Source organism: Podarcis bocagei (genome assembly GCF_964188305.1).
Source record: "Podarcis bocagei genome assembly, chromosome: 2".
In the NCBI taxonomy this organism is placed as follows: Eukaryota; Metazoa; Chordata; class Lepidosauria; order Squamata; family Lacertidae; genus Podarcis; species Podarcis bocagei.
The window spans coordinates 18,846,892-18,861,163 of NC_138126.1; the positions used below are offsets into that span (position 1 = coordinate 18,846,892).

At 48.0% G+C, this 14,272-nt stretch overlaps 1 protein-coding gene across 5 annotated transcripts in view; it reads right to left on the reverse strand.

Moving 5' to 3' along the window:
- Nucleotides 1–1,009: 1,009 nt before the first annotated feature.
- VWA7 (von Willebrand factor A domain containing 7) overlaps nt 1,010–14,272 on the reverse strand; it is a 40,115-nt gene continuing 26,852 nt past the window's right edge. For 4 of the 5 annotated variants that reach the window (XM_081181844.1, XM_081181843.1, XM_081181846.1 and 1 more), the window contains 7 exons: nt 13,079–13,231; nt 12,060–12,152; nt 8,141–8,424; nt 6,492–6,628; nt 5,167–5,335; nt 1,755–3,985; nt 1,010–1,704 (listed from right to left, as the gene is read on the reverse strand). In XM_081181844.1, coding sequence (XP_081037970.1) covers nt 3,560–3,985; nt 5,167–5,335; nt 6,492–6,628; nt 8,141–8,424; nt 12,060–12,152; nt 13,079–13,231 — 1,262 coding nt within the window. In that variant the 3' untranslated portion in view covers nt 1,010–1,704; nt 1,755–3,559. The remainder of the gene's footprint in view (nt 1,705–1,754; nt 3,986–5,166; nt 5,336–6,491; nt 6,629–8,140; nt 8,425–12,059; nt 12,153–13,078; nt 13,232–14,272) is intronic. The other variant, XM_081181845.1, reaches the window with a different exon arrangement.

Consider the following 14,272-nt stretch of genomic DNA (forward strand, 5'->3'; position numbering starts at 1 on the left):
CAAAACTGAAGTATACAGGGGTATTTTTTTTCCACCCAAGCCTATTCAAATGTGTCTCAGGGTGATAAAATGTCTCGGAACAAAGCCATGTGTGTCGTGTGTCAGGAGAAAGGCACCTGTCTGCTTGCTTGGTTTGGGATTTCCTTGAAAAAAATACAACAGACACTGTTTGTTAAACCCCAACAGCAAAAATCAATAGGTGTCCTAAGTGTTTTTCATTTGCAGAACAGAAATGGTAAATGATAAGTGACTGAAATTTGGGGACAGGGCTTACTCCTGGCACAGGTGACAACAATTAAGAAGTACGGCGTGGGTCAGCTTCTGTGTAATTTCTAACCTGGGATGGATTTCAACCCCATTTTCAAACCTGGCATTTAGAGCTGGGTATTTAGGATTTTCCTAGTGATCTGAACCACTGGCCTCCAGTGCCTGACTCTACTACATAAGCTGCCAGGCCCTGCCCACTATAAGCAGGTATTTTTAAAAGCCAGCATTGATGATCTTAATTACTTTCTCATACAGATGCTAGCAGCAACCCAAACCTCAAATCACTGGCTCCCCCTGCTGGCTATAACACTAAAGGTAAAGGTTAAGGTACCCCTGCCCGTACGGGCCAGTCGTGTCTGACTCTAGGGTTGTGCGCCCATCTCACTTAAGAGGCCAGGGGCCAGCGCTGTCCGCAGACACTTCCGGGTCACGTGGCCAGCGTGACAAGCTGCATCTGGCGAGCCAGAGCCGCACAGGGAAACGCCGTTTACCTTCCCGCCAGTAAGCGGTCCCTATTTATCTACTTGCACCCGGGGGTGCTTTCGAGCTGCTAGGTTGGCAGGCGCTGGGACCGAGCAGCGGGAGCGCACCCCGCCGCGGGGATTTGAACCGCCGACCTTTCGATTGGCAAGCCCTAGGCGCTGAGGCTTACTACTCAAGTGTTAATAATTTATATTCCCTACTCCCCTTTCACATCCCCCAATTCTCACCCCTTTTTTAAAAAAACAACCACCAACCAAACTTTATTTATTCAAACGTTTGTATAGAAAAGGACTGAAATGTATGCGTGATTAAAACATATTTGAATGCACTGGGTTATTTTAATTTTGCACCCTAATCTCACTTCCACACCCCCCCGGGGGGCGGGGATCCTCAAAGCCTGTTGCACATTTCATTACTGAAATAGTTCAGGAGGAAAAAAGCAAGACAACGCCATTCTACATTTCAGTTGACACAAAAGTCGAAAAGTTTCCAAATGCTTCTTTTTATCCATTAAACAAATATCTATCTATATACAACAGCAACATGAATCTCATACAGCGAAAACTAAAATATCCAGAACTTTCAAAAATAATTTGCATAAAAATATAGAGAGGACGATTTAGACCCAGTAGGCAAAAATATACAGTTCAAGTTTAACTGAAAGGAAGTCTGGAGACGAGGAACGCTTCGTGCAGAGAAGAATCTCAGATCTTAAGGCACCCTTAAAGCCAAATTGGTGGAAGACCTGTGGTCAATTCTCCTAACAACTTTTTCTTTACTTCACAGTGGCTGCGGAAGAGCTAGTGCTTTCAGCAGGAAAGCCACTATTTATTTCCTCAACTGAAATATCTGACATCTTCCCCCCACCCCACAATGCTGCTTCCTATATGGAAAGTGGGACAGGTATATTGAGCTTGACCAGGAAAACAACACAGGGGAAAGTTTGATCATCACCTCTCCCAGCTCAGTCATATTAAGGCTGAATGGCCCAGTTTGATCATCACCTCTCCCAGCTCAGTCATATTAAGACTGAATGGCTGCAGCTAACTAGCAGTAGCCTGATGGAACAGGGGTTACAGAGAGGGAGGAAGGCCTTGGCAGGGCCCAAGATGGGAGGAGGAGGCAAGGCAGACCCACCTGAGCAGCGGAAGGGACCAATTCTGTTCCAGCCAGAATCCCCTGCACAGGTTAATCTAGGAACAGGCAACTGGACATGGATTGGCAAGGCTTGCTGATTCCCAACTCTTTTCACAAGAGGAACCATAAAAGGGTTCTCCAGAAAGCCAGTTGGGCCACTCACACAAAAGGAGAAGGTGTGGAGGTCTCAGTTCAACAGCTACTAGATCCCGGCTAGACTTCTTAAAGGGTGTCAGGATGCTCCGCTGTTTTTTTCCTGTGACAAACTAACTCAGTGATGAAGTGGCAGAGAGGCAGGAAAATAGGAGTGGGAAGAAAGGCACACATAAGAACAGGAGGAAGGAAGAGCGAAGGAAGATTTCCCGGGCCAGCCCAGGACATTTGTTGCCTGAAGCAAAGATGATTCCCCACTAGCAACCCCCGATTTCATGCACAGAATCTAGCCAGACTGGCTGTTGAACCTCGTTTCAACTCTGGCAATAGGACAGCACTTTCCCACTGCACACCTAAAAAAGGAGCAGGCTTGTTTTAGGGGGTGCAGGGCAGTCTGTGTGGGGCATGCACACAGCTCTCTTCTCCAATGCTTTAACACCCTCAGCATCTGCTTCCTGAGGCAGCCACCTCCCTCTGCCTAACAGTAGGGCCAGTCCTGAGAATTCTCTTGAGTACACAAAAAGAGAATGGAAATTGATCGCTGATCAGAAGGTAACAGCGTACAGAGGGTGTCCAGGCAATGAGTACGGCCTGTGAAAAGTTTTATACAGCCATAGTAAGAAAGGAATTTAGAACAGGTGTGTGAAAAGAATGGAGGGGACTCTGGGGGCAAAGGAATGAAGAGGATGACAACTGTAGGATAAACTTATTGGGGACCATTTCAGGGGTAACAGGAGACATGGAGACCACCGAATATGTTTCCAGCTGGCAAAAATGAAACAGTTAGCCTTGCACACTTCTGGCGGTCAGGTCAAAATATATGGGGAGACGTACACAGAAGCAGAACGGGTAAGAACTGCGACACACAAGTAGAGGCTGCAGACAGACAAATGATTAAAAGGGAATGGGGGCACAGATAGGAAAAAAGCATGTGAGATGGGGGAAAGATGGCCTGTTCAGTCTGGCTAGTAATGCCCTTCTGCACATGGAACTTATAGCAGCGAGGATGTGGGTTTGGGCCCCACACATCTCCCTCCAGGGAGCAGCCATGCCCCTCTGGTCGGTGGTTCTGCATGCGCAAGTCCCAGTTTCAACCCTGCCACTGCCCATTAAAAGGATCTCAGGTGGTTAAGGCTGAGAAGCCAGCAGGCACGCCTACCAGACAGCTCAGTCTGGGCTACATGACCCAAATATCTGGCTCAGTTATACGGAAGCTCCTTCTATTGTTCTCTTCAAAGAGACTCTGCCGCCACAAAGCTCAAGAGCAGCTCAGATCAGGTAAAGAGGGTGGAATCTGAGGCTCGGAGCGTTTTACCACCTATCAATCAGAGTGCAACACACACGTCAGTAGTCAGGACCTGGCTTGTGCTTTGAAGGCCCAGGATTCAGGACCTGCCCATCTGCTTGGCATCTTCCAAGCTCATTCATTCTCTTCCTTGGGAAGGAAAAAGGCCACAATATCCCTACAGAGGGCAGCCTCTACAGTCAGAGAGGTCCTTCCTACAGCCAGGAGTTTCCCCTATGTGACACACATCGTCCATCCGGTTGCCATGGACACCATTAATACCCACCCCCAGGACGCAGCAGCCCCTGCTGCCGCCACAGGCTTCCTGAGGACCTCAGGAGGGGACGCTCTTGGCTTCACAGTAAGAGCAGGGGGCGCCGACGCCACTTGGCACCCATACTTCTGCCCAAGCAGGTTGGTGACCACCAGCCTGGCTTGCTGCGAGCAACAGTCTGAGGTGTAAGTGACGGACTCTGCCAGCCCGTCGGCGTGGTGAGCGACCACGGCGCCCCCTTCCACATGCACCGAGCGGACGCCAGCTTCGTCCCAGATCCGCAAGGTGGCCGTCCAACGCTGGTCGTGGCAAGGGGTCCGTGGTGGGCCACAGGATCCGCCGACAGAAGTGATGTTGCAGACTGGGGAGGAGACTGGGTTCTGCACCTGTGGGCGAAGAGGAGCTTCAGAAATGAGGTGTTTGGATAGAGGGTCTGGTAACCAAGCCTGATGAGGAACAGATGAGGGAGCTGGGTATGTTTAGTCGAGCTAAGAGGAGACTGGATAGAATAGAATAGAATAGAATAGAATAGAATAGAATAGAATAGAATAGAATAGAATAGAATAGAATAGAATAGAATAGAATAGAATAGAATAGAATAGAATCATAGAGTTGGAAGAGACCAGAAGGGCCATCGAGTCCAACCCCCTGCCAAGCAGGAAACACCATCAGAGCACTCCTGACATATGGTTGTCAAGCCTCTGCTTAAAGACCTCCAAAGTAGGAGACTCCACCACACTCCTTGGCAGCAAATTCCACTGTCGAACAGCTCTTACTGTCAGGAAGTTCTTCCTAATGTTTAGGTGGAATCCTCTTTCTTGTAGTTTGCATCCATTGCTCCGTGTCCGCTTCTCTGGAGCAGCAGAAAACAACCTTTCTCCCTCCTCTATGTGACATCCTTTTATATATTTGAACATGGCTATCATATCACCCCTTAACCTCCTCTTCTCCAGGCTAAACATGCCCAGCTCCCTTAGCCGTTCCTCATAAGGCATCGTTTTCAGGCCTTTGACCATTTTGGTTGCCCTCCTCTGGACACGTTCCAGTTTGTCAGTGTCATCTTCAAATATCTTAAAGGCTGCCACATGGAAGGTGGAGCTAGCTTGTTTTCTTTTTTGTGTTTATTATTATTATTATTATTATTATTATTATTATTATTATTATTATTATTATTATTATTTTAAAAAATCTATTTTTGACAAAGAGAGCGGTCTGATTGGTTGTCTCTTAAAGATTCTATCGCATACGCAGGATCATGGGTTTGGAAGCGACTGTCCTCCCCAAACTTGTGACCCATGAGTACTTCCTTGCTCCGTTTGACAAGCCTGCGTCCTTCTGATGGTTTTGAAGCAAACCATGTGTATGGAACCTGTGCAGATATCTGTCGGACTACAATTCCCATCATCCACTGGCCATGCTGACCAGGGCTGATGGGATTTCGAGTCCAGCATCGGGGAACACACACACACACCACAGGTTCCCCATCCCAATATATAAACAAAGAATAACTCCAGGAATTCTCCCACGGGCACCCTGCTCCCCAGTTTTCTTCCCCCACAAGACTCACCAGAGGCAGAGGCATCACAAGCAGCTGTAGATGGGCAAAGCTAGGGTCCCCAGGTGGGTGAAGGAAGCTGGCCTGCAGCGTCAGGGTGATCGCAGAGCCAGGATCAGCGGCATCAGGTACATTCAAGGTAATGAGTCCAGTTGCTGTTTGGTTAAAGTCCAATTGTAGCCTGCAGAAAAGGGGAGTGGAAGTTGTTAGGTTTCTGTTTGTGCCACTGGTGCAGTGCTTGGAGTCACAAGACTCTGTTTACATTCCAGGGATTCTAGACTGTTGGAAGTCTCACGGGAGATGGGTGTTGATATTACTGGTTCCCTGTTTCTTTGTACCAGTTGCCTCTCTGCTTTCACAGAGAGAGGATGTATATTCTTTTCTGTCTGCGTAATTAGAAATAAAACTCTTAGCAATGTAGCTCATATTTCTCGTCCTTCCCTGCTGCTGTATACTCTGCGTAATGGGGAAACGTGCCTGGAACCTCATCAAACGCTCAGGTCATTAATCATGTTGGAGGACTCAGCTGGAGGAATAGTTTGGTCAAACGCAAGTCCGAAAGAAGTTAATATTTAAGAAATAGATGGGTGGCCTAAACATTATCAAGCAGCTTCAGTATTTTATCTAGCTGTTTAAAACATGTATAGACTGTATTTCATATAAAACCAGGAGTTTGTAAGGTAAGATCATGGGTAGGCAAACTAAGGCCCGGGGGCCGGATCTGGCCCAATCGCCTTCTAAATCTGGCCCACGGACGGTCCGGGAATCAGCGTGTTTTTACATGAGTAGAATGTGTGCTTTTATTTAAAATGCATCTATGGATTATTTGTGGGGCATAGGAATTCATTCATTCCCCCCACCCCAAAAATATATATAGTCCAGCCCCCCACAAGGTCTGAGGGACAGTGGACCGGCCCCCTGCTGAAAAAGTTTGCTGACCCCTGGGTAAGATCAATACAATATGGTATGACCAGCAACAAAACTGCCTCCACCGCTAATCAGAGACGCAACACGCCTAATTTCTTTCCCCTCTAAACATGAGGAGGTAGGGGACAAAGACCCGCACAGAGGCCTAAACCCACATCACCCAGCTTTTAAAAACATTCTCACGTGCACAGGCTCCAAGAAAGTTCACAGCCTTAGGATCTCAAAACATTTCTTATTTTGGAACGGAAATTGAGTTTTTAGGAAGTTGCATTCTGTGCAGTGCAATAGTGGAATGCGCACAAGCCCTGCCTTTGGAATGTGGGGCAGGGCAGGACATAAAAGACTAGAACACACCCAGTTACAATGCTAGGAACTGGTGTCTTCCATGGTTGCTCATTCATCAGAATTACCTGGAGCTGGAGATGTTGACCGGGAACCCAGGAACGCTGCTTACCCTCAGATCATACTGCTTGGGTGAGCCGGGATTTGTCACCTTCCAGGCAATGGTAACAGGTCTCCCTGGGAACACCGGAGCATCTGTGCTCAGCTGGAACAAAGCAGGGTGTAGGTTAGAGCTCCCTAAAGGAAGGCATGCGCAAATGCTCAGGCGCATATTTGCAGTTAGGTTTGCACAGATGTGGGTTAAACCACAGAGCCTAGGACTTGCCAATCAGAAGGTCAGCAGTTCGAATCCCCGCGATGGGGTGAGCTCCCGTTGCTCGGTCCCTGCCAACCTAGCAGTTCAAAAGCACGTCAAAGTGCAAGTAGATAAATAGGTACCGCTCCGGCGGGAAGGTAAACGGCGTTTCCATGCGCTGCTCTGGTTCGCCAGAAGCGGTTTAGTCATGCTGGCCACATGACCCGGAAGCTGTACGCCGGCTCCCTCGGCCAATAAAGTGAGATGAGCGCCGCAATCCCCTGAGTCGGTCACGACTGGACCTAATGGTCAGGGGTCCCTTTACCTTTACTTGCACAGACCAAAAAAGCATGACGGTGTGCCCCTTGATTTATTTTTTAAAATGTCATTAAAAGAAGCAGTTTACAGCCATAAAACCTTACAATAAAAAACAGCAAAATGTTAAGAGCAGGTTTCAATTAACCCTTGGCAGAAAAGTATTTTTTTAATTGCCTGCACAGGCCTAGCAGAATGGCATTTTTCTTTCAGCAGGCATTTAACATCTGGCACAGAAGGCACCTGCTGAATCTCCCAAAGGAGTGGGCCAGTGGCAGCCTCTTTCTTCTTATTATTCTTTTTTTGTGACAAATTAATAATCATAAATAAATAAGAATAAACATGTGCGCCCCACCACTGAGACCATTCCATTGTAACTATCCAACCTCCCAAAATTTCAACACCTCTTGCAGTGGTTTGACCCCTTTCCATTTAAACAGTACATATTCTCCTCAAAATCATTTCTTCTGTATATTCCCCCATCTTACCTTAATGGCACTTATTCATTTATCATTAATAGCTATATCCCACACCTCTTTATACCATTCTTCCATTTTATATTCCGCTTGCCCCTTCCACTTCCTGGCTATAAAAATGCATGCAGCTGTCAAAGTTGTGAGCAAGTCCTTCATAGCCTGCAAACCTTCCACCCCATCGAAAATCGAAAATAATGCTACCACCTCTGGGCTTTTAGTCAGCTTTAACCCAGCGATTTCTGTTATCTCCTTAAACACCCTTTGCCAGAAAAATTGCACATATTTACACATATTACCCACCCCCACATGTGAACATAATTCCCTGTTTCTTGGCATACAATTGCAGTTTCTGGTTTACAGGGAGTCGGACTAGATGACTAGATGACTAATCCCTCCCAACTCTTACAATTCTATGATTCTATGTTTATTTAAACTGCAGGTAGTTCAATTAAACTGTACTAAAAAGTTTTTTGAGCCCATTATTTTTTTAAAAAAAACACCTCATATTTTTGTCTATCCCCTCAGTGATGACACCCGGGGCAGCCCGCACCCACCACACACCCCCTTCCTCCGCCACAGCAGCTTCCCCAAGTCGAGACGTATGGTTCTCTTCTTTGCTTCCCTGCCTTACCTCCAGCAGGGATGCCTCAACTGTGGTCGCCTGAGGGGCAGCCCTCTCCACCTTCCGGCCGTCTCCATCCTGAGCACGCAGCACTACAGAGAAGCTGCTGTCGGTCATCAGGGTGGGAGGCAGCTTGGCCACAAGTAGGTCCGTCCGGTTGGCTCCTCCTTCCAGTTTCAGCTCCTCAAGGCTGCCTCCCCTCTCCTCCAGCTTCACAGCTTTCAGCTGAACCGAGCTGGCTTCAGGGGACCGCTTCAAACCAGTCGCCATAACGACCAGGTAAGTGGGCAGGCCTGTTGAAAGGAAAGGCAAAAGCTCAATGCAGAACTGGCAAAAACGACAGATAGATTAAGAGAAAAAGACAACAGCCACTTTGAAAAAGAACGGGAACCACTTACAGTGGTACCTCAGGTTAAGTACTTAATTCGTTCCGGAGGTCCGTTCTTAACCTGAAACTGTTCTTAACCTGAGGTACCACTTTAGCTCATGGGGCCTCCTGCTGCTGCCGCGCCGCCAGAGCACGATTTCTGTTCTCATCCTGAAGCACAGTTCTTAACCTGAAGCACTATTTCTGGGTTAGCGGAGTCTGTAACCTGAAGCGTATGTAACCCAGGGTGCCACTGTATATTATATTTGCAGAAACAAAGAAAGTCAATAGACTTGATGGCAGAATTTAAATAAACATTCACATTATTAGTATTAGAAAATAGTGAAATATTACGGTGTGTATTTACATTTATTTTTATGTTTTTAGGCTTCATGTTATGTTATTAATAACTTTTTCTGTTAGGAGATAGCAAAGTGGGTGAAAAGAGAAACAAACCAGAAGCGGAAGTTGGGGGAAGCCCTGGAGGGGAGGGAGAGAGGAATATATAGTAAATGTTAAGAATTTTGAGATGTATGTAATGAATGAAAAAGAAAAATGAATAAAAAAAATTAAAAGAAAAAGAAATGAAAGGCAAAAGCTCATTGGACCACGCCTGTTGCTGGGAGAGTACAGGACGGAAGAGTAGGGACGCGGGTGGCGCTGCGGTCTAAACCAACGAGCCTCTTGGGCATGACGATCAGAAGGTCGGCAGTTTGAATCCCCGCAACAGAGTGAGCTCCCATTGCTCTCTCCCAGCTCCTGCCAACCTGGCAGTTTGAAAGCACACCAGTGCAAGTAGATAAATAGGTACTACTGTGGCGGGAAGGTAAACAGCATTTTTGTGCGCTCTGGTTTCTGTCATGGTGTCCCGTTGCACCAGAAATGGTTTTGTCATGCTGACCACATGACCTGGAAAGCTGTCTGCAGAAAAACGCCGGCTCCCTCAGCTTGAAAGCAAGATGTGTGCTCCAACCCCATAGTTTCCTTTGACTGGGCTTCCCCTTGGGGGCATCTTGACGGGGCAATGTGAGAACAGGATGCCTGCCTCGATGGGCCGCTGGTCAAATCCAGCAGAGCTATTCTTGTATTTTTTGTTTTCATCCAATCCCAAAGATGCTAAGTGTGCCTGCTTATTAGCAGGGCCTCTGGAAGTATCCAAGCCTAGAAATTGGCAGCAAGCAATAATGTCTGAGGAAACAGGTGAGGCCAAGGTGTGGAATGGAGCCAACAGAGGGATTGTTTTGTATCTGACTGCCAAAGAATATCAGACAGTTAATAGAGACAAAGGCTTGGGGGTGGGGGGAAGTACCGTATTTTTCGCCCTATAAGACGCACTTTTTCCCCTCCAAAAATGAAGGGGAAATGTGGGTGCGTCTTATGGGGCGAATGCAGGCTTTCGCTGAAGCCTGGAGAGCGAGAGCAGTAGGTGCGCACCGACCCCTCTCGCTCTCCAGGCTTTGCGGACCTCTCCTCAAGCAGCGGGAACGTTCCCACTGCTTGGGGAGAGTTGCCGGCATCCCGAAGCCTGCAAGCGCTGATCCCAGCACGTGCAGGCTTCGCGGATCTCTCCCCAAGCAGCGGGAACGTTCCCACTGCTTGGGGAGAGTTGCTGGCATCCCGAAGCCTGCGCGCGCTGATCCCAGCACGTGCAGGCTTCGCGGATCTCTCCCCAAGCAGCGGGAACGTTCCCACTGCTTGGGGAGAGTTGCCGGCATCCCAAAGCCTGCGCGCGCTGATCCCAGCACGTGCAGGCTTCGCGGATCTCTCCCCAAGCAGCGGGAACGTTCCCACTGCTTGGGGAGAGTTGCAGGCATCCCGAAGCCTGCAAGCGCTGATCCCAGCACGTGCAGGCTTCGCGGATCTCTCCCCAAGCAGCGGGAACGTTCCCACTGCTTGGGGAGAGTTGCAGGCATCCCGAAGCCTGCAAGCGCTGATCCCAGCACGTGCAGGCTTCGCGGATCTCTCCCCAAGCAGCGGGAACGTTCCCACTGCTTGGGGAGAGTTGCAGGCATCCCGAAGCCTGCAAGCGCTGATCCCAGCACGTGCAGGCTTCGCGGATCTCTCCCCAAGCAGCGGGAACGTTCCCACTGCTTGGGGAGAGTTGCAGGCATCCCGAAGCCTGCAAGCGCTGATCCCAGCACGTGCAGGCTTCGCGGATCTCTCCCCAAGCAGCGGGAACGTTCCCACTGCTTGGGGAGAGTTGCAGGCATCCCGAAGCCTGCAAGCGCTGATCCCAGCACGTGCAGGCTTCGCGGATCTCTCCCCAAGCAGCGGGAACGTTCCCACTGCTTGGGGAGAGTTGCAGGCATCCCGAAGCCTGCAAGCGCTGATCCCAGCACGCGCAGGCTTCGCGGATCTCTCCCCAAGCAGCGGGAACGTTCCCACTGCTTGGGGAGAGTTGCAGGCATCCCGAAGCCTGCAAGCGCTGATCCCAGCACGCGCAGGCTTCGCGGATCTCTCCCCAAGCAGCGGGAACGTTCCCACTGCTTGGGGAGAGTTGCAGGCATCCCGAAGCCTGCGCGCGCTGATCCCAGCACGCGCAGGCTTCGCGGATCTCTCCCCAAGCAGCGGGAACGTTCCCACTGCTTGGGGAGAGTTGCAGGCATCCCGAAGCCTGCGCGCGCTGATCCCAGCACGCGCAGGCTTCGCGGATCTCTCCCCAAGCAGCGGGAACCACCGCTGGGCTCCCACGGCTTGCAGAGAGCTGCCTGTTTGGGGGCTGGGGTCGGGGGACGCTCGGGCTGCCCCAGCCCCGCGCCTGGGGGGGAAATATTTTTTTCCCTTTATTTCCCCCCAAAAAAACTAGGTGCGTCTTATGGGCCGGAGCGTCTTATGGGGCGCAAAATACGGTATTTTCCAAAAACCAACATTATGAAAAAGCAGAACATATTAAATTGAAATTCTACGGAGAGCACAGATGAAAAGCTAAACAAAAAATTATGAAAAGACAAATGTTTTGCGTTTTGCAAATCAATTTTTTAAAAGACAGGCGAAATCCTTTTAATGTCTAGGTTTGAGCTATAAAAACTCCGTTTTCTAACAATGTACATCCCACAAATGGTTTCCATATTATATAATAATGTTCTCCCATGAATAAACTCAGTATTGGGTTTTTTTTAATTTTTAAAAATTCCTTTCTAAAATCATGAAAAATTTGATTGCTTAAATTGGGTCACTTTTCCCACAGGCCCACCACATACATTTAAAATGATCCCTTAATGGTTCATTCTTTCCAACACATTGGTGAACTTGTTTTTTCTGAATATTTGACACTCTCAGTGGCACAAAGCACACTTTTTGTGCAGATTTTATTGAAGTTTCTTTAAGCTGGGTGGAAGTAGACCCATAGGGAAATTTGCCCCACGAAGAAGACCACTTGTTGCTCCTCAGTGTCTAATTCCCAGTCCACTTCCTATAGTCTTTTAAGACTGGATAATGACAAGGACTTTTTAATTTTTTGAAAAAATCACTGTCACTCCCCAGTGCACCCCCCTTGCTGCTGCCGCACAGCTGTACAAAAACTAACACCGAGCCACTGAAGGAGAAAGATCCCATACATACCTTGCACAGGGGAACTATCCATCATAAAAAGTCCAGGGTGGCGTCCGTCCTTTGGAACCGCAAAGTAATACAGGAAGTCAAAGGTGCTCTGACCTGTCAACAAATACAAGCGTTTTTTCATGGAAATTCTCAGGTGTAAAAAAAAAAGAGGGGGTTATTTATGTGTTTTGTTAGCCCAAAAATGGAAAACGAGCAAAGTCCCAACTAAAGAAGAATGGCAACTTAAACTGATGGAATATGTGCAGCTTGCAGACCTAACATAAAGAAGAAGAGAACAAGAAGATCATACGTTTAAAGAAGATTGGGAAATGTTTATTGAATATATGGGGGGAAATTGTGTACACTTGAAAACGTTGGCAGTGTTAAGATAAATTCAACGGCGTCAACAAGTTTTGATGGATGTAATAATGGAACAGTGAATGGTTTAGTTTATGGAAAATATGCAGGGATTTTTGATATGCAAAATGAACCATGGAAAGAGAAGAAGGGAAGTCACTGACATTTTAAGGTTGTTTAAATTAATACTCTAAATTGTAAAACAGAAATAGATGGATAGATAGATAGATAGATAGATAGATAGATAGATAGATAGATAGATAGATGATAGATAGATAGATAGATAGATGATAGATAGATAGATAGATGATAGATAGATAGATAGAGGTAGAGAGATAGAGCAATAAATATAGAATTTCAGTAAGAACAAGAATAAAAGAAACTTCCCTGGAGAGAGCATTCCACAGACGGGGAGCCACTGCAGAGAAGGCCCTGCTCTCGTGTTGCCACCCCTCTGGGCCTCACTAGAAATCATTTGCTCTAGAGAACAGAGTTTCACCGTGTCAGAGCAATCGTTTGCTCAAAGATCCAAAAAATATGGCCACTGTTTTAGGCCAATAATAGATCCGATGCAACTGGCACTCCCTAGCGCCTCCAGGTGTGTGCAAGATCATGCAGAGGAAAAATGGAGCTCAGCATTGTGGCCTCACTTATTCCAGCACCTCGGTTTAGCCTTTCCTCACCTTGGACGTGCACAGAGTAGTGGCCTTGCGACTGAAGTGTCAGCGTCCATTTACCAGCATGGAGAGGGGGAGAAAGGACTGCTCTGTAGATGCTGCCAATGGACTGGATCTTGGCCAATGGACCGCTGGCTGATGAAGAAGCCTGTCTTACACCTGCATGGAAGGTCACAAGGGGAACATAATCTGGGTTAAACGTTATTCCCTTAAAATTGGCTGGACTGGATAAATGCTTCGAGGTGGGAGCTTAGAACTGCAAATAGGTCCATTCATCATCATCATCATTTATACCCCACCCATCTGGTTGGGTTTCCCGTCACTCTGGGTGGTTCCCAACATAAGAAAAACATGATAAAAACTTCCCTAAACAGGGCTGCCTTCAGATGGGTAGTTGGTAGTGACCTTTAAAGCCCTAAACAACCTCGGCTCAGTATACCTGAAGGAGCGTCTCCACCCCCATCGTTCTGCCCAGACACTGAGGTCCAGGGCTGAGGGCCTTCTGGCGGTTCCCTCACTGTGAGAAGCCAAGTTACAGGGAACCAGGCAGAGGGCCTTATCAGTAGTGGCACCCGCCCTGTGGAACGCCCTCCCTTCAGATGTCAAAGAGAAAAACAACTACCAAACTTTTAGAAGACATCTGAAGGCAGCCCTGTTTAGGGAAGCTTTTAATGTTTAATAGATTACTGTATTTTAATATTTTGTTGGAAGGCACCCAGAGTGACTAGGGGAAACCCAGCCAGATGGGCGGGGTATAAATAAGTTGTTGTTGTTGTTGTTGATTTTCTTGACATCTGACGGGAGGGGTTCCACAGGGAGGGTGCCAACACCAAGAAGGCCCTCTGCCTGGTTCCCCGTAACTTCACTTCTCGCAGTGAGGGAACCACCAGAAGGCCCTCAGAGCTGGACCTCAGTGTACAGGCAGAACAATTCAGTAATTGCAAATGGCCCATTCGCAACAGGTTATTTCTAATTTATCGGATTTTCTGCCAGGAGATTAAGTCAAGATTAAATGGAAAGGAGATGAGACATGCCGGCGTTCTGATGCCACTGAAGTACTGTGGGCACTGTGATAAACTTGCACTGCAAGAGAAGGTCTGATCCCACCAGAAATACCTGCCTGGAATTCCCCTGTGACTAAGAGCCCATCCACAGGTCCCTGCCATTCAAGCCATGGGTCCAAGAGGTTTGCTTTTGTTT